The following is a 25,408-nucleotide window of genomic DNA, read 5'->3' as shown; positions in this document are numbered from 1 at the left end:
ATGGAGTTTAATGAGAAGCAATTGTTTATTACACTTGGAAGGCTAGGAGCTGAACTACATTGAAGCACTTGAATGTAGAGATTGAAATAGTTGTGTTACAGATTAAGAAGGACATAGTGGAAAGACTAAATCTTTTAAAGACTGAGAGGAAAGCTCGTAGTAGTAGCAACAATTTGGTTCATAGACTTATTTGTGACTAACTTTATTTTGGAGGCCTATAATGTTGTTTTTGAAAGATCATCGGCTCAAGTAAAACAAATCAAAGTAATAATAGAAAATAAAAAAAAAAGTAAAAAAAATTCAAGACAACTAGTAAAAAAACAGTGCGAAACATATATGCAACCTTGCAGGAAACCCCTGTGTATCCATATGATTTTTTATTTGTTATGAGCGTCATTTTCCGAATGAGCCTATAATGAACTATTCGAATTTAATTGAGAATCTAATACATAATCGAATGAAAAAAAAAAAAAAAAAAACTAACCGAAAAATAATACAATCTATTCAAATTAGTCTAATATTTTACTAACCAGCATCCTAACAATGCTAATTGTGTTGTTAAGAAAATAGTCCACCTGTTCTTTTTACAACACAAATCTGAACCGTTGAAATTAGTCTACGAAAACAATCAGCAAAAACACAAAGCAAATCGAAAAACTTCACAATTTCTTCTCTTTCTGTTCTTGCAAATCATCGGAACAGCAACATCGACAATTTCACAAACAAATCCCTATTTTTCTTTTTCTTTTTCAATTTTTGGGGATTTTTTTGTCGTTTTTTATCCCTAATATATCTTGAAAAATTCAATCTTTGATTGTTTTTTGCTAATTTTGAGGTATAACCAGATAGCTGGGTACTAAATTTTAAACTGGGGTTGACTGTAATTGGAGTTTTATAGCAGTTGAAGCTTACCCAGTTCTTCAGATTCACCAGTCTTTGTATATTTTTTCATGGTAAGCTGAATCCTGTCATTATTTTAATTTCTGTTGTGTTTTTAGCTTATTTTTGTTGTTGAATTTGTTAATGGGTGTTTTGGGTCGATTCTTTTTTTTGTTTACTGAATTCTGTAGCTAAATTCACCAATTATTTTAGATTTAATGGTGAAGAATATACATAAAGTATTACTTTTTTTGGAGTTTCATGCATTTTACTATCAGGGCTGCGAGTTTTCTACATGAATTATCACCAACTATTTATCAAAAACACATTTTTCCTACTTGACATATCACCATTGTGTACGTAGGTAGGAAATGAGAACAAATTGATAGTTGAGATGTGTTTTGATAAATAGTTAGTAATAATTCAAGTAGGAAACTAGCACACCGGATGGTTCAGATATGAACTCGAAATCTATTGAAGTTGTTAATGGGTGTTTTGGGTCACTTTCTATTCTTGTTCGCATAATTTTGCATGTTGATTCATTATCTAAAGGACTATATTTACATTGGTTTTGTATAATTTTCTTGGTAACTAAATTCACCATTAATTTAATTTCTGTGTGTGTTAGCTTATTTTTGTTGTTGAATTGGTTACTGGGTGTTTTGGGTCGCTTTTTCTTGTTGTGAACTTACTGCAATCTTCTTCCTTTGCCTATGTGAAATCAAATTAACATCGATGGAGCACTTTCCAGTATTCGAAATGGATACCAATGGGTCGGAGGATTGGGATTGAGGTGTAGTTGTGATTGATTGATCATAAATTCTGTATGTGGGATGTGGACTAGAACTTTATGCTTTTTTTATTCAGTTTTCATTTGTAAGTTAGGAGATAGTAATAAGCTAACAGGCAATTTGTTTGCATGGACTATTGGGTTGGTGAATACTGCTGATTAAGTCCAATTATCTGGCGATGTTTGACAGCTTTATAGAGCCGTTGGTCTGTGGTGCTTTTGGTCTATTTTGTTACTTTTGACAATTTCATGTGTAGAATTTTTGTCAGTTAGAAAGTGATTAAAACTGATTCTTGATTTAAATGGGTCTATGTGCATGACAGAATGGTTTGAGGAACTTTTGAAGTAGTACAGTTGAGCCATGGGTAGCAGTGAGATGGATAAATCCCCAAAAGAGGCGAAGCAAGCAAAAGAGTCAAAGCCCCCCAATTCACAGGTAACTGTTGTTGGTGCTAAGAGAGAATACTATGTTGAATGGGTAGCTCGTAAATTTGATAGACGCCTGTGGGTGACTCAGTTTGAGACATATAAACGATTTCCACATACTTTTGGCATTGGCTTGGTGTTCAGTAAAGAGACTTCGTATCAAAAACAAAAATCAATTTTCCCCTGAACAAGTATTTTTGTGTGAGTAGATTGAGTCATACCACCAACTAATGTGTTTTGCTTCTTGATACTATCTAGGAGCAAACTTCTACTACTACCGCTGGCCCAGTTAATCAAGATTGGTCTGGCTTTCAGGTTTGGTTTCTCTGTAGCATAGTTTCTCAGCCTTTTGTCTTGTTTATTGATTTTTCTTTGTTGGTAATCAAAGGACGTTGATGATCATTATGCAGGCATATTCTCCTATGCCTCCTCACGGGTTTATGGCATCAAGTCCTCAAGCGCACCCTTATATGTGGGGAGTTCAGGTATGCAAGTTTCACTATGGCGTGGCTCTGATTCACGTGATGTTTTGAGTTTCCTTCAAAAATCAGATCTGCTAGCTTAATGTAAGGCTAATTTAATCATGGCTTCTTATTGAAAAAGTGTGTAACTAAAGAATCACACTTACTTGGTGCACACAGAGCTGTCTAAGATATAATTTTGATACTTATGAGCTTGAGCTATAGCGATTTCTTGAAAGATATTTGTCTTTTAGCTTTCATACTTAAGCATCTCTATTTATTAGCTCAATTACTTAGGTCTATTTGATAAGCCTACTTTTCTACTACTGAAATTCATACCAGGCAGTGAAGTTGTAAAGTAGGTTCTTTTAGTTAGATGTTTCTTGCTTCAATTATATACCCCCTGATCCACCAGAGTTAAAATAAGCTAAGATGCTTCTTGCTTCAATTATATACCCCCTGATCCACCAGAGTTAACGTAGGGAATAGATGATTTAAGTTCATTATATTTCAGTGATTAGTTTATAATGACTGGTTCTATGATGATATGGTAATTTGTTAAGTTGCTCGGACTCTCTAGAAATGTTATTGCACCCGTGTCGGATCCTTAAAAAATATACTACTTTTGAATGATCCGACACACACCCAAAAACATTTTTGAAGAGTCCGAGCAACCAGGGGCGGACCTAGGTGGACGGGAGGGGGACCCGAACCCCCTCGATTAAAAAATTATATCGTATATATAAGGTTAAAATTATTATTTATGAGTATAAATATTAAAATGAACCCCCTCATTACAACTGTGATGCGAAGCCCAGTGGTCAAGGGGGTTCAGAATGACTCCAAGGTTCCAAGTTCGATTCTTGCTAGTCGCGCTTTTATTTAATTTTAGCTTAAATTTTGTCTTTCCCCACATCCCAAGCTTTTAGCTATAAGTTTTAGTTTTGTCTTTTCCCAAAGTCCAACCCACAAATTAACTTTCAAAAGGTTGTTTGATTTGGATTTTACAAAGGTTAATATCCATACTAAAATCACGAAAGCTTATACGAAATTGTGTTGAAGTTTGATGACATTTTTGAATTTCAAGATTCAAACAAGTCTATCTTTGACCGTATATTTTTCATATATCTTTTAAATATTTTGATTTTTTAAAATTATTTTGACTTATAGTATTTTTACGTAGCTTATAAATATATAAATTTCATTTTTAAAAATTTGAAAATTCTATGCGCAAATATTCGGTCAAACTTAAACTATTTGACTCTCAGAAAATGAAAAGTGTTACATAAATTGGAACAAAGGAAGTATTAATTAATATAACATTTGATTTTTTTCATAAATAATAATTATATAAATTTTGTAAAAAATTCTATATCATTTTACGAAGGATATAGAATAAGAATAGGCTCCTAGTAATAAATATATTTAAAACGTTAAAACAACAAAATTAATAGGGGATTGGCAGAATTTATATAATTTGTTATAATGAGGAGTACCTTTTATTCAAAAAAAAAATATTTTGTAGATTAACATTTCATGTTTGACTAATAAATTCAAATTTTTTCCTCATCAATATTAGAGATCAAATTTGTGCTTGGCCAAAATTTTCAATAGTGCTTTTGGAGAAAGTTATGTTTTCAGCTTTTGAAAAGAAGTTTTGCCACAACTCAAAAATATCTACTGAATTTGTTTTCCCAAAAGCACAATAGATTTTAAATAGGCTCGATGAAGCAAGACATAAATAGGAAGAAATGTTAAATGAAACATGACAAAACGAGTTAAAATGATCTTGTCTTTCACCACTACGCTCCTTTTAATCAACCTTTTCGTAAATTTACTTCTTATATTCGAACCCCCTGAATGAAATTCCTGCGTCCGCCACTGCAAGCAACATAGGTAATTTGTTCTTGGGGTTTCATCTTGCCTGTTAGTGATAAGAGTAAAGATTAATTTGATTTTAGTACAGTGCCCTGGTCCCAAATTATCAAGAAAACAAGGAGACTTGGTATAGTCTCGCTCAAATGGTTCTTTGTGTAGTCTCCACTGTTTCTGAAATGTTAATATGGTTAACTAACAGAAGAAAACAAATTTGTTCCAGACTGCAATATTGCATATTGCATTACTAAGAACAAAAGCAATTGAGGCTTTCATTTCAAGTCCTCGTTGAAGTTTCTCAATTTTCCTTCTGAAATCTAGATGAATAAGTTTAGCATATTTCTGTACAATAATTTGCTGATTTATTTTTGACTTCATCTCCATGGTTTGTTAAAGTGCACAGATAATTCTGATATGGATAATAGTACCAAAATATTGTTTTTGTGTTTTAAGAATTATTTCTAATCAGCAATTATTTTGTGGTTTATATTGCCTTGGTCTAGTTTTTGGTTCTATTTTTACTCGCGAATATTCTACTCTGACAAGTTGCTGTCATCTATCTTTAACAATTTCTGCTGGCTGTTATTTCAGCAATTTATGCCACCCTATGGTACTCCACCACATCCATACGTTGCAATGTATCCCCATGGTGGTATATATGCTCATCCATCTATTGCTCCGGTATAATCTTGTAGCCCGAGTCCTATGTCTTACTCTGTGCATCTCATTTTTTATTTTGCTAACCAGAAATGGATATTTTCCTAATTGATCAGGGATCTTTCCCCTTCAGTCCTTTTGCAATGCCTTCTCCAAATGGTGTCGCTGAAGCTTCAGTGAGTATCTATGCTGAATGTGCTAAACAACGTTGTCCATGTAATCTATGCTTTAAGTATCCTGTTCTTATACTGCTTTGTTCATTTTTTCTTGTGCAGGTTAATAACTCTGGTAATGTTGAAGTGGATGGTAAGTCATCTGAGGGAAAGGAAAAATTGCCGATTAAGAGATCTAGGGGAAGCTTGGGTAGTTTGAATATGATCACTGGGAAGAATAACGGACCTGGTAAGACACCTGGAGCATCTGCAAATGGAGTCTATTCTAAAAGGTATCGTGCTCTCTCAACTGAATGTTTCATGTGATCATAAAGAAAGATGTGGGTGTGACTGGTTTATAGTTGGAGGAAGAACTCCAGAACATGAAGCTAAGTTGCTTGGACTCGGGTGCGGGGTTACGATACGGGTGTGGATCTAAATTTTAAGAGTTGGGGATATGGATCCAGGTATTGATATGAGTGCGGGGATTCAACGAAAAATAATTCAAATATCTACAAATAGAGTTGTAAAACCAAAATTATATGATATTTTGTGGAAAACTTGAGGAGAAATATTGATTGGAGGAGAATCCTGAAAGGAGATAAAAGGAAAAGGAGTGACATAGTAATTACTATACACAATGTATTCAATTATTTCCAGTTTCACCTTAGCTTTGGTTTTAATTACAAATATCATTGAATCTGTCTGGAATTTCTCTGTCGATTTTGGTAGTGGTACCCAAAATTGGTTGACCAAATTGGGTACGGATCCCAAACTCACACCCATGTCGTGTCAACACCGGTGCGGCACTGGAAGTGAAGAGTCCGAGCAACTTAGCCATGAAGATAGAAAGAATGATATGCTTCATGGAACAGAAGATTATCACCATTCTTCTCACCTTCAGTGACACTCCAAAAGTATCTTAAACTTTCTAGACATGGTAGTTCTGCATAGTTGTGGCAAGAAAGAGGATAAATTACAGAGATCATTATCTAGGATCTCTATTACCCTTGCTCAATAACTGACCAGCGACTTTGATGTTAACCAACAACAGTGCATAATATGAAAGTCTCGGGATATTGAAATATAAGTATAAGCAAAAGATTGGTTATTAAATGGGCACGTACGACCCAATTGCCTTATTGTTTTTTCTGCTCAATCAACATTAGCTCATGAAGATACTGCTTCAATGATAGACACCCTTGTTTTTTTGTTAGGCTGATGAAGCAGTTTGTTCTTCTTTTTCACTTGTAAATATGGTTTCAGCACAACGTAGGTGATGTATTGATAAATATATACAAATTGGTAATTTCTCAAAAAAAAAATTTAGCTCAACTTCTTGCTGTAACTTTTATAAATTGAATAATGTTAACCAAGCCAAATGAGACTTCTTTGTTTTGTGTGGCCAGCTCAGTGTGCATTTCCCATTGAGTGGATTCTAGTCCTTTGATGACTGTAACTTTGCAAGTCATGCTCCTTTTTTCCTAATTTAGCTTACTGTTGGCACTTCGTGACTGCCTTAAGATTTGTTTGGGATAATCAGTGTTATAAACAAGTTGTTAGATAAGAGTATGGTTCTGATTGGGTTGGAGAGATCTTCTCCTCATGCACTTTTTTCTGGTACATACTGTTTTGATACAACAACAGCATACCCAATGTAGTCTCACAAAGTGAGGTCTAGGGAAGGTAGAGTGTATGCAGGCCTTACCCTACCTTAGAGGTTAAGAGGTTGTTTCCTATAGAACCTCTGCTCAAGGAAAAATAGTCCAAAGCAGTCCAGGAAAAATAAGTACAAGAACAACAGATAGTGACGAAAACAACAAAACAATACAAAATCTACAACAAAACAATACCTACCAGAGCAATACTATGACAACTGATGTGAACGGACTGCAAGACAACACACTGCTACCTACTAATCTTCTACCTTAATCCATGTCCTTCGACGCCCTTCCATCTATGGTCAAGATTAGTCTTTTATTTTTGGGGATGATTTTATATGCTAGTGCACAAATGGCTGTGCAAATACCATTTATACAGAAGAGGAAACTGACAAATTGCTGTCCTATACAACTTACAAAGATTCAAAATCTCTAGGATAGATTCTGTAGGCAATGGGAATTCTTCTTTACACCAAAAATGAAATAACAATAGGGGAGTTCATCTTAATCTTCTCAATTGGACTACGACTATCCTTGTCTTCAGAGCATCTCAGATTCTTTTCCTTCCTAATGGTCCACCAATATGTTTTAAGCTTTTTCTGGGCAAGATACTTGCTGTCCAGGAATATATACTTATTGGTTGGGTTGAGTACAATAATATTTCACAATATCAGATAGTTAATTATGTTGTTTCTAATAATTATATTTTCTATTCACATGAGAATGTGTTTCTGCTTAAATTTTTTAAAGTTGTCAAGCTTAAATACCACCTGTATCAGTTCATGAGGCTTAAGACCTTTGCCAATGTTGGACTTGCAGTGCCGAGAGTGGAAGTGAAGGGTCAAGTGAAGGAAGTGATGCTCATTCTCAAAATGTGGGTATTGTATGATGTATTTGGTTTATTTCAATAATTATATGATAGAGTATAGTTCTTATTTCCTGTTTATGGAAAGTATAATATTTGTAAATTAATTTCCATCTTAAAGAATTCGCTTCAGCCTTGTATGTGCTTTATACAATTTTCAATGAAGTCATAGTTATGTGCATGTGTGTATATGTGTGTATATATATATATATATAGTCTCTACGTCACGTCCCTCGCATGTGTAGCCCTAGAATTATTATAAATTTAGATCTAAAACGAATAAGCTTTTAACAGAATACATAATTTAAAATATTTATTTATTTAACTTACAAATAAATATCAAAACCAAACCCAAGGGTATGGCGTAGTGGTCAATGAAGAGACAAAAAAACACTAGGGGATTTCTTCCATCTGTCCTAGCCTTGGTGGACAGGGTTACCTAGTACCTGCTGTTGGTAGGAGGTGGGCGGTATCCCGTTGATACCAAAGCCAAACACAACATGCGTTTGGTGTTCTCTTCCAAAGCATTAAGTTATTTATTGTTCAGTTAGAGGAGAAAATAGAGTAAAAATAAACTCATCACCATGTTTTATAGGATAATTGTGGAAGGAATCTAATTTCATTAGGAAATTGAATTTTTATTTTTTTTTGAAATACATAATAGATGTCAAAAGGAAAAAAAGATGCAAATAAACACACATGTGATATGACTGATGTAATAATGACCTGTTTTGGTTGGAAAACAACGAAGGCTTCCCCATGCATATGGAGCTAAGTTGGAGCTAAGATTTCTGTACAAGAAGTGTTATAAGACTAAACAAGCTGATAGAGATATCATAAAGTTTATGTCAGTACAACCCATGTACTGTTTTGTGATATAATACAACCTTACCAAGTTCAAAAAAAAAAGATATCATAAAGTTTATGATAAGATATGGTGAAAGAACTACTCAAATAGATGTCCAAGTGCATAATCCTAATCAATATCAACACAAAAAAGATAAAAACAATATATTGTTCTCAATATTTCAACTGCCCTATTAATTAAAATGCACTAAATATCCAAGGGAAGAAGTCCAAAACCTTAGTAAATGGTGCAAATTCATTGCTCTATTTGTTGTTGTATGAATCCCTCTTGCTTCTCCAGTTGAAGGGCATAGTCGGTTGAGATATATATGAAAAGTTGAATAATTCACACTATAGAAGGGAGTGAAAAATAAGTAAGGGAAATAACTTAGGTTAAGTTAATTGAAACTCAAAGTTGATTGAGACATATAATTGAACTCATCAAAATATGTTAGCATGAGAAGATGCAATCTTATAATAAGCACCAAAATCTTCACAGAGAGAAATGAAAGAAGCTAAATTTTCAGCTTTAAATTAATTAACTATGGTTACCTTCTCAAAGATGGAATCATATTAGATTTAGTGAGACGAAGATCGAAGTACCAACCTATTAATTAGAGCGACAAATATCTCTTAAATAGGTGGTAATTATGTTGATTGTTTTCGAAAAGAATTAAAACTTTTGAGTGAGGAAAAATTCTAATATCTCTGTATTTATAATGATATGAATCCTTCTTTGATTATATTAGTATTTTAGTTTTTTTATCAGCCCGTTCTTTGTTTTGTTAGAAAATTTTGAAAAATAAAAGAAAGCTAAAATGAACTTTAAAAACACACTCCTGAAAACCCCAACTCCCAGCCAACCCCTATCACTTCTCCCCAACCACAGCCAAGAATGCCTAAGTTTAGTAGTAGTTGTACTTTAGTTTCAAAGGGTATAAAATACCAATTATGAGTGGACTGGGAAGAGAAGATAGGAGAGAGGAACTTAATTAAAGCTGTAATCTGTGCCTGATTGTAATTAATTTCAATGAAGATTAAATACCAGGGTATTAGCCGAGCTATTCTATTTTTCAGTGGGAGAATGTATCTGCAGTCAATTTAATTAGGGTGTGGTTGATGACTGATTCTAATTCCAATGGAAAGAAAACAGGAGTGGAAAGAAAAATACCTCTCTATTTATACTACATCTGATTATTTGTCGTCTTGATTTTGCTTAGGAGTCACCAATGAATTCAGGAGGCAGGCAGGATTCAGGTCTGGTGATGTGAATTTGCTTTGAATATCTGATTACTTTTTTGGCAATGAATATAGTTGACGGAAAAGTACTATGTTGTCTTTTCTACAGCTGACACATCTCAAAATGGCGATGCTGCACATGGTTCCCAGAATGGAGGGGCTGGTACTCCTCATTCGATGATTAACCAAACTATGGCTATCGTGTCAGCTGCTGGGGCTGGAGGTATTCCTGGCCCCACTACCAACTTGAATATTGGTATGGATTACTGGGGTGCTGCCACTTCATCGTCTATTCCTGCAATGCATGGAAAGGTACCTGTTTCAGTTGCTGGAGGGTTAGTTACTGCTGGATCACGAGATAGCGTCCAATCACAGATGTGGATTCAGGTATCCTTTTGGTGTCTCCATTTGTTAAGAAAATTTTATTCATTATTGTGATTTAGCACTCGGTGTATCAGATTCTGTACATTGAATTGTGAAAACAAGTATCTTGTAGCTGAATTGACATATGTAAATATTCTGTGATGTACAGCCAAATAAAACACATGTAAAGAGCATGTGTTCTGGTTACATGAGAGAAGAATGGACTTAATGTTCAATATAGGCATCAAAGCAAACTTCTGGGATCATTTTATTTGCACTGTATTTATTTTGTTATCACTAATGCCTTAATATTAATGCAGACATATTTGCCTGGGATTGTTTGTACTGAGTTAGGATACAGAGTTGGAAGAGAAAACCAGGGGCCAAGATTTCCATGAATTTTATTACGTATTTTGCTTCCGCCATTATATGCTGAACAAAAACAAGTCTTGGTACTATCTACTAAATAATACATGTTTCCACCAAAGATCCCAGCATCAAAATTCCATTTTTTGTCTAAGTTGCAGAGTAAATAGGCTTCTAATGAGGTGTAACCCTTGCTGTACACATAGTGCTGAGCACCTACCAGTCTTGTATGTTTTGAAAGGGGGACTGCACATATTAGCAGATCATCTGATTTTTCTGATGTCATTTCTGTCAAACTAATGTTTTTCTTCCTTTCCAAATGAGGATGTATCTCTTTTAACTTGGTGTTTCTTCTCTTTCTGGATGTTTTAATGCATTGTCATTGATGATCTTTTCTTTTCAATCGAGTTCAGGATGAAAGGGAGCTTAAGAGGCAGAAAAGAAAGCAGTCTAACAGGGAATCTGCTCGTCGATCTAGGTTAAGAAAGCAGGTATAAATTATCCTTCAGTGGTTTCCTTTGTTAATGTTGATCAACCCTGACTCCACTTTGTCTTTGGGAACCAGGCAGAGTGTGATGAACTTGCACAGCGTGCTGAAGTTTTGAAGGAAGAAAATGCCTCTCTTAGAGCTGAAGTGAATCGTATCAGGAGTGAGTACGAGCATCTTCTTGCTCAGAATGCATCTCTTAAGGTATTTTCCTCTACCCTTAATAGGGATAATTTTAAAGACCTCCCTCAAGGTTTGACTGCATAAACTAACCATCCTTGTAGTTTACAACATTTCGTTTTCCTTCCTTGTTTTGATTTCTTTATAACAATTCTTATATCCTATTTATAAGTAATGTATAAAAAGTTGTGAGTTGACTAACTAATCCTTTTCAATATACACCTCTTGTTTAATTAATTTTGTAAACATATTTTTTTTCTTAAATTCCTTTAGAATAAAAATGAGAAGGAAATGGTAGAAATTTGATTGAAAATAATCCTTAAATGAATATCTTCTCTTCTGCTAAACTAAAATTACAAAGGTTGTTTGTTCCTGTTGCTATTGGTTTTGTGTTTGTCCTTGAAATCATGGGATATTCGAGTGGATGTTGATGATTCCTTGACTGACTACATGGCATTATATGTCATGCTTATGAGGCCTCAGGGGTTATAATCAAACCATCTTCCAGTTCAATTAATCCTGTATGAATGTGTTGTTGCTGTCCGCTGTCCCTTTCCCTATACATCTCTTCCATAAACAGCATCAGGCATATCAATGAAATAAAAATATAAGAAATGATTAAAATCCATTTGTGCATAAAACTTCCGTCATGGATTTGACTCTGAGGGGTATTGGTTTTGATACGTCTATGATAGCTGCCCATCACGATTTTGATCAATTTTCTACTCATCACCCATTTCCAGTCCTTCTCCGTTTAGAATACCACAATAATTGCCTTTACATTTATTTTTTGTTTTTTATAAGAAGTCAAGATCCTTTTGTTGATACTTGAGAGGCTTACATCTTCAGAATAGACGTACTGTGGTGAAGGAAAACTCATTACTCATGCCAAATAGGACTCTACATGATGATATACAGAACGGTAGTCTCAAATTGGTTTATTCCAACCTGAAGTAATAATATGTAGTGCAATCTCAAAATAGAATATCACATAATTATGAATTATAGCATTTTGTATAAGCAGAGTATCAATGTCTTCATTTTCTTCATTAGTTGGTCCATCACCTAGTTGCTCTACATCTTCATTCAGTTCATTGGAGCGCCTCCGTCTTGATCATGATTCTGTTGATTATCGCCTCCATGTTGATCAGCATTTTGCTCATTAGCACCTCCATCTTGATTAACATTTTGCTCAGTAGCGCCCACTTCTTGTTCTTTAGGAACCTGTTCATTAGCGTCTCCATCTTTATCAGCATTTTGCTCATTAGTGGCTAAATCTTGATCAGCTGGGTCTCCATCTTGATCAGTAGCATCTTGATCAGTTGTGTCTCCGTCTTGATCAGTAGAGTCTCCATCTTGATCAGCATTTCCCTCATTAGCTTGGAAATTTTTTTCCTCAATTGAACGAAGCAATGGTATGTGATTCGAAAAAGTAAGCTTGTCCAGTCTCATACAGAATTTTCCTTCTCTAACATACATGTCCGGTTCTTGGACTGTAATAAATTTCCACCCTATCATCTTTCCACATTGGCGACAGTAAGTGTTGGCTACGATAGTTCCACTTTCTGAAAGACGATAACTCATGTTGTCTGGTACATGAACATTAAACACCCTATTAAAGATCCCTAGTACTCCTGATTGAGACATCGGAATATATTCGTTGAAGGATGCGACTTGCGTTCTGCACCAATAAGTATGACAGTGGATGGTATCATTAGAAGGGATCGCATCAGTGTTGTATTCAAGTGAATAGTATCTATTCATTGTTGGATGAAGAAGCAGCAACTCAGAGATAACCTTTATGTTATTTGTTCTAAACGAATTTAAGAAGAAAAAAAAGATGTTCAAAAAATTAATTAAACGGAAGGTTTATTTAAAAAAGGCAAACTGGTCAAGCACAATACTTTTACATTTATTATGGATAGGTTAAGAATTATTACAAAGAAATTAAAACAAGAGAGCAAAATGTAATATTGTAAACTAAAAAGGAGCTTAGTATTACGAAACCAATCTGGGGGAGTCTCTGAAATTCTTTAAGAAGTTGTGTGTCTTATCACCCTTTAATTATTGAAGTTTGTTTTTATTTTTTCCAGCTTCTCTTCTTTCTGTCTTGTATTTTATAAAATAGCATTATGAGTGTAGAAAAGAATGAGGATATTTATAATATATCAGACGGAGATGAGCTTAAATGGAGCGACTTGGCCAGTAAAGATTTATTTAGCCAACACCAACTTGTTTGAAATTGAGGCCTAGTTGTTATAGGGTTCTTTTCTAATGCTATGAGTCATCGGATTTGATTTTGCAGGAGAGGCTTGGGGAAGTTCCGGGGGAAGATGATCCAAGAACTGGTCGAGAGGACCATCTTCCAGGCAAAAATGCCCAACATTCTTCACAAACCGAGTCCCAGTAGGGTGGTCAATGAAGTACTAGCTGCATTTATGTGGATTGATGATTAGGAGTTTAACCTAACAAACTTTGTAAAAGAAAAGGTTTAATTTAAGGTAGTTTATAATTCGCGAAAAGCTCACCTTTTTTAGTATCAGGATCTGTAATATGCCTAATGTAGTCCATCGTTTCTCTGTCGGGCCAATCTTTTATGGTCGAGAAACCTGGATGATATGTAGAGAATGTGATCGTCGCATTATTTTGTATCCAGCAGGGAGGTGTTCCTAAAAAAATTCTCAAATTTGTATTTACTAATATTGAGTAAGGTGACAGGAGTGAAGAAAGTTTCTTCATAGATGTTTGTATGATTATTGTGGATTTTGGTTGTATTTGAATTCATCCTGTCATTAGGTACAACAATATTAACAAGTATTGATACAATGTATTTAGCATGATGTTGATGATATGAGCTTAAATGAAGAAATGCGGAAGCCGATTTCAATTTGTTTTTATTTAAACCCTTTTGTAGTATTTCTCATATTGACATAATACAGTGGCATTTTAACTTTGCTTTAGTTGGTATCTATGCTTTCCAACGTTAGGATATACAAGTAGACATTTAAATTTGTATAAAATTGAACAGGTAAATGCATGTGTTCTACGTGATGTGTTACAGGTAAGACACAAAATGGTCAATTAGGACGAATGATCAAAAGAATTAATTTTATAATCAATAGTTTTATATGGCAGTTTTCAAGTGCTATTAATTTGGTCAAAAAATTTAATTATGTATTTCATTAATGGTAACATTCAAATGATTTGACTAAAATATTTCATTGCCTTAATGACAACATTTTCCACTCAACAATTTTGTATTTGGCAACATATTTGCAATTTATTCTAGCTGTTTGGTCAAATGTTGTTAATGACATTTATTACTTCCTCTATCTTAATTTATGTCATTTTTTATTTTTCGAGAGTCAAATAATTTAAGTTTGATCAGGAACTTGCGCATGGAATCTTCAATTTTTTTGAAATGAAATTTATATATTTGTAANATTAAATTACAATATAGACCAAAAAAATAAAATTTTAAATTATAATATGGCCACAAAAAAATAGTTTTAAATTTTTTTCTTTACACTAAGGAATGAAAGAAAAAAAATAAAATAAGAATAAGAAACTCAAATAATTATAATAAAAGAAGTCAAAAAATAATTTATGTTAAAAAAGATTAAAATATACCTTGAACTTTGCTAGAAGAATCATATATACCCCTAAATAATTTTTAAGAAAATTAAAAGTCAAAAATATAAATTTAAAACTAACTTTTTCACTTCCATTAAATAAAGGGTATATGTGAGCTCATTTTGTAACTGTAGGGGTATATGTGAGCCGTTTGTATAACGGTAAAGGTATATATGAGCCACTTTCATAACGAGGGGCACATCAGCTCCAAATGACAAAATTGAGGGGTATATCAGGCCCTTTTCCCTTAATTTTATAATTAATAGTTTTATATGGCAGTTTTCAAGTGCTATTAATTTGGTCAAAAAAATTAATTATGTATTTCATTAATAGCAGCATTTAAATGATTTGACTAAAATATTTCATTGCCTTAATGACAACAGTTTCCACTCAATAATTTTGTATTTGGCAACATATTTGCAATTTATTCTAGCTGTTTGATCAAATGTTGTTAATGACATTTATTACTCCCTCTGTCTCAATTTATGTGACATTTTTTTGTTTTTCGAGAGTCAAATAATTTAAGTTTGATCGGGAACTTGCGCATGGAATCTTCAATTTTTTTGAAATGAAATTTATATATTTGTAAATTACGTAAAAAGTATTATAAGTCACAATAATTGACAATTCAAAATGTTTAAAAGATCTATGGAAAAATTATGGTAAAAAATAGACTTGTTTAAATCTTGAAATCTGAAAAGTGCCACATAGAATAGGATGGAGGGATGTGGAGCCACCTTACAGGGGGTCCATCCGAACCCCCTTCGACAGAAAATTATATTATTAATACATGGTTAAAATAATTTGTTAGGTATATATAGTAGATGTCGAACCCCCTTCGACTACTTTGTGTATCTATTTTTTCAGATTTTGAACCTCCTTATTGAAAATTCTGAGCCAGAGGGAGTACCATTTAAAAATGTGAATGACATATAATGGTCACGTTTGTTTACTTTGACTCTCTCTGACAAGCATTTCATGTTTACGTAGATTCGAAAAACTTCAAATAAAACAAAAAAAAAATACAAAGGATAATTAAAAAGAATCAATTTCACTACTGCAATTTGAGGTTCTGATTACATAACAATCAATTCCCTTTGTCCACTTTTCTCCATATATCAAAGAATAGAAATCAAGAAAAGATAACTAAAAGAATAATTTTGAAATTCATTGTGGAATAAGTCTAATTGAGTAAACAAAATTCCATACTCGATCTCATAGATACATATAGAATTCTGCAGAAAACTGTATTCGATGAAAGTTCGTATGTACCTTCATAGTTTGTTACTATGCCATTATAGAAAAGTTGTCAAGGGAACTGAAATGAACCTCCAATTTCAGTGTTACCTGCAGGGGGGTTAATTGCAACCCAAAGGAGGGAAATGGTGATGGCAATGAGCCCGGACCAAACGAACACGATGGTTGGTGTTCTTCCTCTTCGTCCCATTAGTCCTTTCGCGAAAGGATAGAGATGAGCCAACACCCAAAAGCTGAAGAAAACGCCTCCTAACAGACGGCTCCATTGTGGTATTGTGCTGTATATAGTTCTGCTGAAGCCAACTGCTATCGCAACTAAGTTAACCATCATGATTGTTATAGGAGGAATCATCAATGATGTCCATTTGATGACGTAGAGATCAGCAAATGCATCGTCATTTTCATCACCGGATGATTTTGATGTCAGAGTGAATGAAATTTCAATGCCAGCAACCACTTTTAGTAGACCTTGAAACACAGCTGCAAGATGTGCACTCGTGCCTCCGATTAACCAAAACTGCTCATTACGCCACCAATCTTCCAAAGCAATGCCAGACCACTTGATCTCGAGCAAAGCTAGAATGCAGAGAGTTAATGAGATGACAAGGAGGTACACGAGAAATGTGACATTAAGGCTCTGAACAATGAATTGACCGGAGAAAAGTGAGAGTGCTGGGAGGAAGCAGTAGACAATCAGGAATATTGAAGTGAACGGGTAAATGCCAACGTTGAGGTAAGCAATCCGTTGTAAAATTTTCATCTTTGGACTAGCAAGAAAGGCGTTATTGCGTGAGAAGAAGATCTCAACCGAACCAGTAGCCCATCGTAGGACTTGGTGAAGCCTATCAGTGAGATTGATTGGTGCAGTGCCACGGAATGCATCTCTTTTTGTCACACAGTATATCGATTTCCAACCTCTATTATGCATCCTGTATCCTGTTACCACATCTTCAGTAACAGATCCGTAAATCCATCCAACTCGATTGCCCCATTCAGTTTTGTCTTCATACCAACACGAAATGACACTGACTGCTTCAGCAACAGTGGAAGCATCAAGAAGTTCTCTTGGAATAGTTAGTGCACCGGGAGGTCGTCCATACTTTACAGAAGGGTGATCAGCGAGCGGTCTACCTTGGAATTCAGCCACCGGGATTGAATCAATGAGGACACTAGAGTTTCCAAATCTTTTAGGAAACAAAGCAAGATCCATATCCTCATCATCAATGTCTCCCATTCTAAGTCCCCTCGTTTCGTCAGCAACAATGGCCTTACTCTTACCCCTCCCAAAGCAACAACTGCAGCAATCAGGGTGGCGGTCCTTTGCTCGTGGGGGATCAAAACCATACAGAGCAGTCCGGCGGAAGAGGCAACCGGTGCCCACATAAAAAGGACCCTGAAGTCCATCCAGTGCACGCATATTAACATCAAAGAAAACAGTATTGTGATTTGCATACCGATCATTGGGATCAATCCCCTCAAACCGCTGAGGGAACTGGACATAACAAAGACGATCCCCACCCCGGTCCATCATAAAACACATGCCCTCCCTTATTGCCTCTGAGTTGTAGATGTAGTGATCACAGTCAAGGTTTAGAATGAAAGGGCCATTGGACATGACAGCTGATGCTCGGACCAATGCATTCATAGCTCCAGCCTTCTTGTTGTGATCATAGCCAGGACGCTTCTCACGAGAAACATACACCAGCATGGGGAGCCGAATATCAACTTCCGTAAAATCAATCATACTGCTATCAGCTGTCGCACCATGCAAGGCTTCATCACTTGGAGGTTTTAACATCACCTACAGTTCATAAGGAAACCAAAATGTAAAAGCAATCTAATAATTGAAATGGAGGGAGTATATAAAACATATAAACTAAAAATCCTAGCTCCGCCTCTGGATGCAATTAGATGCTACGAACAAGCATGATCGATACCTGTATGATTCCTGCATGATCACCCCGAGAGTGCTCGGGAGAAGCTACCATCCAAGTTCCGGGCCAGTGAGTTCCATCTGCCATCCAAGTGGCCTTAGTTATCTTGATAGGTTCCAAAGGTTCATCTCCAGCTCTCTCTCTCTGAAGCTTCAAAGCCTTAATTTCCTCTCGAGCATTGTAGGCATCAGAACGCCGGCGAATAGAATCAGTAAGGCCATTGGTTCGAACCTTAAATTCATCATATTCGCGCTTCACACGTCTACGATCCTTGACGAAATCTTGACGTACTTTGTTCTTGTAAGGATCTTTCTTCAAGCTGAAGTAACTATCCGGGTTCCTCGGTTCAATATCATGTTTACGACAAAATGGGACCCAAATGTTGGCAAAACTTGCAGCTTCTGCCATTGCTTCAAAAGTCAAAAGAGCACCTCCATCATCAGATACATAGCAAGAAAGTTTTTCAACAGGGTAATCAGCAGCAAGAATAGATAGTATTGTGTTTGCTGTAACGAGTGGCGGCTCTTTCTCTGGATCTGCTGTAGAAACAAATATATCCATTCCCGGAAGATCAGATTTTCCAGTGGGATTGGTTGAGGTCGGAGTTTCAAACTTTTCTTTTAAGACAGTAAGATCGGTAGCACGATTGACTGGACATAACTTTGGAAGCTGATCAAGCAGCCATGAAATTGCAAACCAAATCTCACAGACTATGGACATATACCACAGCCATATAGCATCATTGTTGGGATGGCTGATCCTCCATTGAAGAAATAATCCAAGTACAACAACACGAATTAAAATCAAAAGCCTGTAAAATGAAAGATATGTCAGGACAGTTTCTCAAAGTCTCAAACATCTTGAAAATAACAACAAAAATGATACTACTATTAATGTATATTTTGAGATATAAGCACCATGAACAGATTGAACATCGAAGTCATTCAATCCTACTATTAGGTAAACGATCACAGACCTAATACGAGACCATTAAGCATTGGACAATCAACCTAGAGCATAGTAGTATGCAAACGTAGTTGGAAAAGGCAGAATAATTGGATCTAGTCTGTCAAACAAGCTAATAGGCGCGGAGCTAGGGGGAGCAAAGGGGTTCACCCAAGCCCCATTCACCAGAAAATTACATTGTATGTACAAGGTCACAATTATCTTTTATGAATATATATCAGTTGTTGAATCCCCTTGGCTTCTTCCTGTGTTTACTTCTTTATATTTTGAGTTCTCTTAGTGAAAATTCTGACTCAGCTATTGCATAGCTGCATGCTAAGCGTTAAAAAACTAAATTTACAACACACCAAAAATGGCATTGATGGGTAATGTCATTAGATGGTGATATCGAATTTGGATTACGAAAAACACATTAAGCAGAATTTGCCAAGGTAAATGATATGTCCCCTACAAGTTATTTTAGATTGATCAAAGTTAATAGAAGAATTTGCAGTTAGGAAATATGATATGATTGTTTTTATATTTGTTATTTCGTTAAAGTTAGAAGATTAAGGCACTATGCCGTTAGATTTAAAGTTATTCGTCTAATATAGTCAAAAATAGTCATTGAAACTACTTGGAACAAGAAATTACCGGTATGGGCTGAGTACTGCAGCAGGTATCTTCAGCTTACGCGTAAGTGGCCTCCAAGGCTTGTTGAGAAGTTCAGAATGCTCACCAATGTTATCATCTTCGTCATTTCCAAATACTTCATCCTTTGGCCATATAGCATTCCCATATCCATATGTTCCTTTAGTCTCAAATAACCATCTATTATGATCAAAATCTCCTGTTTGACTCCTCATCAACCCTGACTCGCTCCTTATTAAGGCCGACTTATTAGCTGATCGCATCAACGACAACATCCTTTCATTTTTAGACATCCCAACATTTGAATGCAATGACAAAGGTTGTCTAGAGGGATCCACATCATTCTCAGCTAAATCAGTGTTCTTGTATGGCTCTTTACAACCGGGACACATCCCATCTCCGATTTTGACTGCATCAATATAACAATCCCGACAAATTTTGAAATCACATTCGCAAGGGAGGATATCATCACCCCTGCCATCACTCATGACCTTTCCATCACAACCTTGAATAGCACAAGAAGACCCTTTAGTACCAGCCATCTGAGGATGATTTGCTTCCGAATCAATCACCTTATCCATCAAATGTGCACGAGTAGCACTGTTATATCCACCACTAAACAAGGAATTCGACACATACTGCTCTTCAACCCTCTGTGAAATGGAAGGATCGAAAGGTTGATTATCAGGTGTCGGAGGCATATGCACCATGTAGTTTGCAAACTCTAAACCACTGATCTCACTATCCAGGGAGTCCCTAGACAAGTTCACATAGCGACCAGATGAAGTCCTCCTTGCAAAGGTCACGCCCGGAGGCTTACCTTGTTGCGAGTCTGAAGGTTTGAAGGATCTTCCAGCCATTTAGCTAAATATTGAGCAACAAGATCTCACCAGAACCTGAAAATGCAAAAGGCCAATGAAGAAAACAGAATTTTTTTAGCTAGATGGAAAGTATACACAATTAATACAACATCTGAAAGGCTCATGTCTCAAGATCTCAGCTAGCTATAAGTATGCATAATTAACACTTCCATTTGAAACAACAAAAAAGAAGAGTTGGAAAGAACCAAAATATCATTTGCAGGTCACTAGAACAGTGAAAAGTAAAATTGCAAGGAGCCTTAGCGTAACTAGTAAAGTTGTTGCCATGTGACCTAGAGGTCCTGGGTTCGAGCAGGGTAAGGCTTTGTACAATAGACCATTGTGGTCCGACACCGCTCATAGTGGGAGCTTAGTGCACCGGCCTCCCCACAGCAAAAGGTAAAATTATGACACAACCCTCTTCCACTTCCTTAATTTCCCAAGGCCTACTACGTTTTCAATTCGTTAAAGATTGCACCTTTTATCCATTTATATTGCTCGGACTCTCGAAAAATACTGCTATGCACGTGTCGGATCCTCCAAAAGATGCAGTACTTTTGGAGACTCCGACACCTATCCGTCAGTATTTTTGAAGAGTCCGAGCAACATACATCCAAAACACAAAAGAAAAGTATAAAATACAACCAGAATCACACAGGGAAAAGTACCTATTAGCCTTGATGAGGTACACAGCAAGAACAAAGGATCAAGAGTTTCCTACACCATATCCAAGTAAGGACAGAGGTTTTTCAAAAGGAGATAGCAGTTCAAATAGACATTCAAATGGTCTTCCAATACAAATCAATTGATAATACATCTAAACTATATTTTGACATGCATAAGTGGAGAGATATGGACCTCCACTCCTTGTCCAAAAACTATATAAACAATTCCAACAAAATCTTACAATATACTTATAATACTAAATAATCTACCTACCAAAAGGCCTGTAAGAAACATTCAAGGCAACTACTAATTAATTAAAAAAATTCAAGATTCTCAACAACATGCAGCAGCACAAAGATACATGTATACAAACATCACAAATTACAACAACAACAAATCCACTATAACTCCAGTGGGGTCTGGGGAAGGTCCGCATAACAGAAGTACAAGAAACAAACAGCTTACAAAAAATAGTAACAGAACAGAAACTACAACAAAACAATTATAATATTAAGAAAAGTTTTCATGGGGTCGTATCAAAATGTTACAACTAGACTCAAGTCTTAATTATCCAAAATTAACAACTAACACCCTTAAACCATTTTCCTCTCTCTTTCTCTTTCAATGTTTCTCCTCAAGTCTCAAACATGACAAAAATTGAGTCTTTTTTAAAACTTGGTAATTGGTATTATCAGTAGAAAAAAAGTAAGTTCTTTCTTTAACAGTTACCAACCTCAGAATTGAAAAAAAGAAGAACCCCAAATGAGAAGAGTCAAACTTTACAAAGTAAATATTTAAAGACTCAATTTTTGACATGGTATTATCAGTAAGAAGAAAAAAAAAAGTGCTTTATTTAACAGTTACCAACCTCAAAATTGAAAAAAAGAAGAACCCCAGATGAGAAAGATTCAAACTTTATCAATAAAAAGATTTAAAGACTCATTTTTTTACCAAATAGCAGCAAGTTATGCTTATGACACCCAAAAAAGAACACAATATCTAAAATATTCAAAGGTTTCAAGAACTTTGTGTGTATATAAAGTAACAGAGTGAATAAATAAGTCTCCTTTTTTTAGGACATGAAAAAAACATTTTCCTTTTTTGGTTGCTTAAGAATTTCAAGAAAATAGGAAATGTTATATTTTTTTTACTTACTGTGCATGTATTTATTATTAAGATTTTATTAGGCAATTTATGAAGAAAATGTGAACTTTAATGGCTATTAAAGATGTTCATATGAAGCTTTTACTTTCTTGCTGAATTTGGGGAAGGAAGAAAGAACACTTTTTTTTAGGGGGGGAGTGGGGGAGGGGGGTAAGGGGGTAGAGAGGGAGAAAGAGGAAGTTTTGGGGTTCTAAAAGTAATTAATGGGAATTTAGGGGGTCATGAGATATTTTCACAATCTCTACAACTGGAACCAGTAAGGAGAAGTGGAGAACAATTAGTAAATTGAAAATAAAATAATAATAATAATAAAAAAAAATTAAAATGTTTAATATGAAACAGTTATTAAAAAAAAAAAACTACTCCGTTTACATTTGTTTTCAAGTCCAACCGTCAATAACAATATCTACGACCTCATTTATAAAATTAGAACAAGTATATTATAACTTTGTTAGAATCCTATTCAGTATTATTGTGTGTTAGAAGATGATGCATCATGACACATCGACATCAAACTTATTTGATTCAGTACGAGACACGAGTTTATCAATTAAAATCTTAATAAATGTTATAATCTCAACTAATTATTTTAAAAATGAAATGAGTTTAGTGCTACAAAATTGAATCGTATTTATCAAAATTTAAATTTCAAATCCATGTTTATACTTGAACATAATAGTTGTGGCAAAAGCCCAAACTCATGCATAATTCATGAATGCAAAATTGAAGTAATTTAAGGGGTCAATACGTACATTCAATTTATAAATATTTTTTTTTTATTTACTGTCCGATATTTGTATTAGAGTTTTATTATATTTGAATCGCATGTTGCATGACCTGTTCGGGGGCAGCAATCCCAACAACAACAAAAGATCATATCCAATACTCGAACGTTCTAAAATGTATAATTAAAAATAAAGAGATCTCAACTATCTCATCCAACTCACGTTGATCAATCCATTATTGTCAATGAATTCAGCAACAAAATAATATTATCAAAGTCCCACACGTAAAAACAACCATTCATTAACTTGTTCCATTATTCTGGTCATGAAAACTAGATGTATGGCAAATTATAACCCTAGGCCCTACCCACCCACCCCTTTTTGGCGGATGTAGAGCATGGTTGAGTAATTTATGACAACTTAATGACTTATGAATTCAATTGTTAAGATTATATACTTTGACTTGAAATCAATGTAGAAACTCATAGACTTTTAATTTTGAATCTGTCTCAGCCCATCCCCGAGTATATGAGCATAAATATCAATGGAAAAGAATCAGAATATAAAAATTAAAATTTTTAGGTTACGAATTGAATCTAATTCTTACCTAAGTATAGTTTAATGATCTAACTCACAATATTTGGTTTTCCTATCTATCAGGTAAAAATGTTGAATATGCATTGTTTAACTAAAGAAATGAAATATTAGCAACAAAGCTCTTGTAGCTCAGTTGGTTAGAGCACCCGTTTAGTAAGCGGGAGGTCTTGAGTTCGACTCTCAACAAGAGCAAAAATAGATTATGATGAAGTGTGTATAATAATTATAGTAATTTTTTGTTGTTAATGTTGATGTATTAGTATTTGATGAAACACCTCACCTTTATAAAAATAAAATACTTGTTTTAAAAAAGCAATAAGTAATTTTAACTTTACAAAAACTTAACCAAGCAGGTTATTAAAATATGTTTTTCAATCTCTTTCGAAATTATTGTATAAATAAAGAAAAACTTCAAAATAAGTTATTTTCAATGTCATTGCAATTCGCTTGGTAGCATCTTGACCTCATCCAAATTTTGGGTTGATTCCCCTTTCATATAACCAAATAATATGATTCTTATTGTATTCACGTTTATTATTCTTAATTATTATATCAAATTAACACATATTTTGTTTAATACTTCATGTGAGTATGTACTTATGTTGAGTATAATGTTAACCTCCTAATGAATCAATTCCAAAAAAATATTTAAATTAGTATTATTAGTAATCGACCTTATAGCTTCTTTTTCAATCGTATATAGTGCTCAATATTCATATATTTCTTATTGGGAAAATTGTATGAAATAACAAACTATTGATTCAAATTAAATGTTATAGCCATAGTTTATTTTATTTGTAATTCGCAGCAAACATCCCCTTTTTTTGCCATCTGATTCGGTATACAATTAGTCATTTTATACATTTCGGTATAAAATATATAAAATGTGTTTGTATACAACGAGAGAAAAGTGTATATACAAATATATATATTTTCGTCATATACACTTATAATTATACAAATATAGATCTTATTATACGAATTACAATATATAAATGAATTTATACAAAACTGAACAATTTGTATAAAATTGGATGTATCTAGCGAATTATATAAATCAAAAGTTTCATAGCAAACATAAAATTTGCTATGGAGCAAATTATGCAAACTATAGCTATACAATACAAATATGATTTTTATGTTTGTTATATGTGAAAATTGATCTATATTATTCCCAAAAATAAAAATATGTTGAAGTCCACAAGGATGGGGCCATTGTAGCTATGTAAAAGGTCAAAATCGTAATTTGCTGAGCTGGACCCCAAAACCTGCGGAGGAATGTCGCCGTGGGTGTTAGCCACGTGTCCGGATCTCTGATTCTCCTTCCATTCGTGCGTTGCATGTCTTAAAAAGTTTTATTCTTAATGGGCAAACATCATCCTCGTATTTCGTATTTAATAAGAGATTTCGAGTTTAATTTTTTTTTTAAAAAAAAATATGTTTGAAAAAAACAACTTAATTAAAGTATTTATAGTTTTTAAAGATAATAATAAAATGGGGAAAAATAACTCACCTTATAGAGAACTTCTAAAATGACGACAAATAATTATAACGACGAGAGTATATCGAAAGTCAAAATAATCAAAAACGATAAGTTGGTCATCCCCAAATTATAATTTTTTCGCTAATCAAATACTTTGGATTTGAACAAAATTCTAGCTCTTCAATTGTGGGGTGATGACAAATAAACAAATTGCATAATACATGTATTCATATTTAATCAGACTTC

The 25,408-nt window shown here is 34.5% G+C and overlaps 4 protein-coding genes and 1 non-coding gene across 8 annotated transcripts in view; 3 read left to right on the top strand and 2 right to left on the bottom strand.

The window, feature by feature from the left end:
* The window catches only part of LOC125841355 (uncharacterized), a 225,423-nt gene that overhangs the window by 65,784 nt on the left and 134,231 nt on the right, over positions 1-25,408 (top strand). The gene's annotated exons all lie outside the window — the stretch shown is intronic.
* On the top strand, positions 542-14,064 carry LOC125841352 (bZIP transcription factor 16-like). Of its 2 annotated transcripts, none has more exons than XM_049520464.1 (13): positions 542-953; positions 1,993-2,105; positions 2,354-2,410; positions 2,506-2,580; positions 5,023-5,112; positions 5,205-5,264; positions 5,364-5,533; positions 7,721-7,775; positions 9,833-9,869; positions 9,961-10,238; positions 10,994-11,071; positions 11,146-11,271; positions 13,553-14,064. In XM_049520464.1, exons 2-13 carry the CDS (start codon positions 2,031-2,033, stop codon positions 13,655-13,657), a joined length of 1,206 nt encoding a protein of 401 aa, XP_049376421.1. In that variant the 5' UTR covers positions 542-953; positions 1,993-2,030; the 3' UTR covers positions 13,658-14,064. The 2 variants fall into 2 exon arrangements, with proteins under 2 accessions (XP_049376421.1, XP_049376422.1); XM_049520465.1 differs by having other exon boundaries at positions 622-953; positions 2,024-2,105.
* LOC125841356 (uncharacterized) lies at positions 11,439-13,562 on the bottom strand. The gene has a single exon (XM_049520470.1). The coding sequence runs from the start codon at positions 13,009-13,011 to the stop codon at positions 12,334-12,336; it is 678 nt and encodes a 225-aa protein (XP_049376427.1). The 5' UTR covers positions 13,012-13,562; the 3' UTR covers positions 11,439-12,333.
* LOC125841338 (cellulose synthase-like protein D2) lies at positions 15,939-22,190 on the bottom strand. Of its 3 annotated transcripts, none has more exons than XM_049520446.1 (4): positions 22,062-22,190; positions 19,671-20,563; positions 18,075-18,882; positions 15,939-17,938 (listed from the first exon to the last, which is right to left on the bottom strand). In XM_049520446.1, the coding sequence occupies exons 2-4, from the start codon at positions 20,525-20,527 to the stop codon at positions 16,190-16,192; spliced, it is 3,414 nt and encodes a 1,137-aa protein (XP_049376403.1). In that variant the 5' UTR covers positions 20,528-20,563; positions 22,062-22,190; the 3' UTR covers positions 15,939-16,189. The 3 variants fall into 3 exon arrangements, with proteins under 3 accessions (XP_049376403.1, XP_049376404.1, XP_049376402.1); XM_049520447.1 differs by lacking the exon at positions 22,062-22,190 and adding an exon at positions 21,196-21,880; XM_049520445.1 differs by lacking the exon at positions 22,062-22,190 and having other exon boundaries at positions 19,671-21,880.
* On the top strand, positions 23,798-23,871 carry TRNAT-AGU (transfer RNA threonine (anticodon AGU)). The gene has a single exon. It is a non-coding gene; the product is annotated as a tRNA-Thr (tRNA).

Source organism: Solanum stenotomum, chromosome 10 (assembly GCF_019186545.1).
Source record: "Solanum stenotomum isolate F172 chromosome 10, ASM1918654v1, whole genome shotgun sequence".
Lineage (NCBI taxonomy): Eukaryota > Viridiplantae > Streptophyta > Magnoliopsida > Solanales > Solanaceae > Solanum > Solanum stenotomum.
The sequence above is the reverse complement of the archived record's forward strand: the minus strand, read 5'-3'. Positions and strand labels throughout refer to the sequence as shown.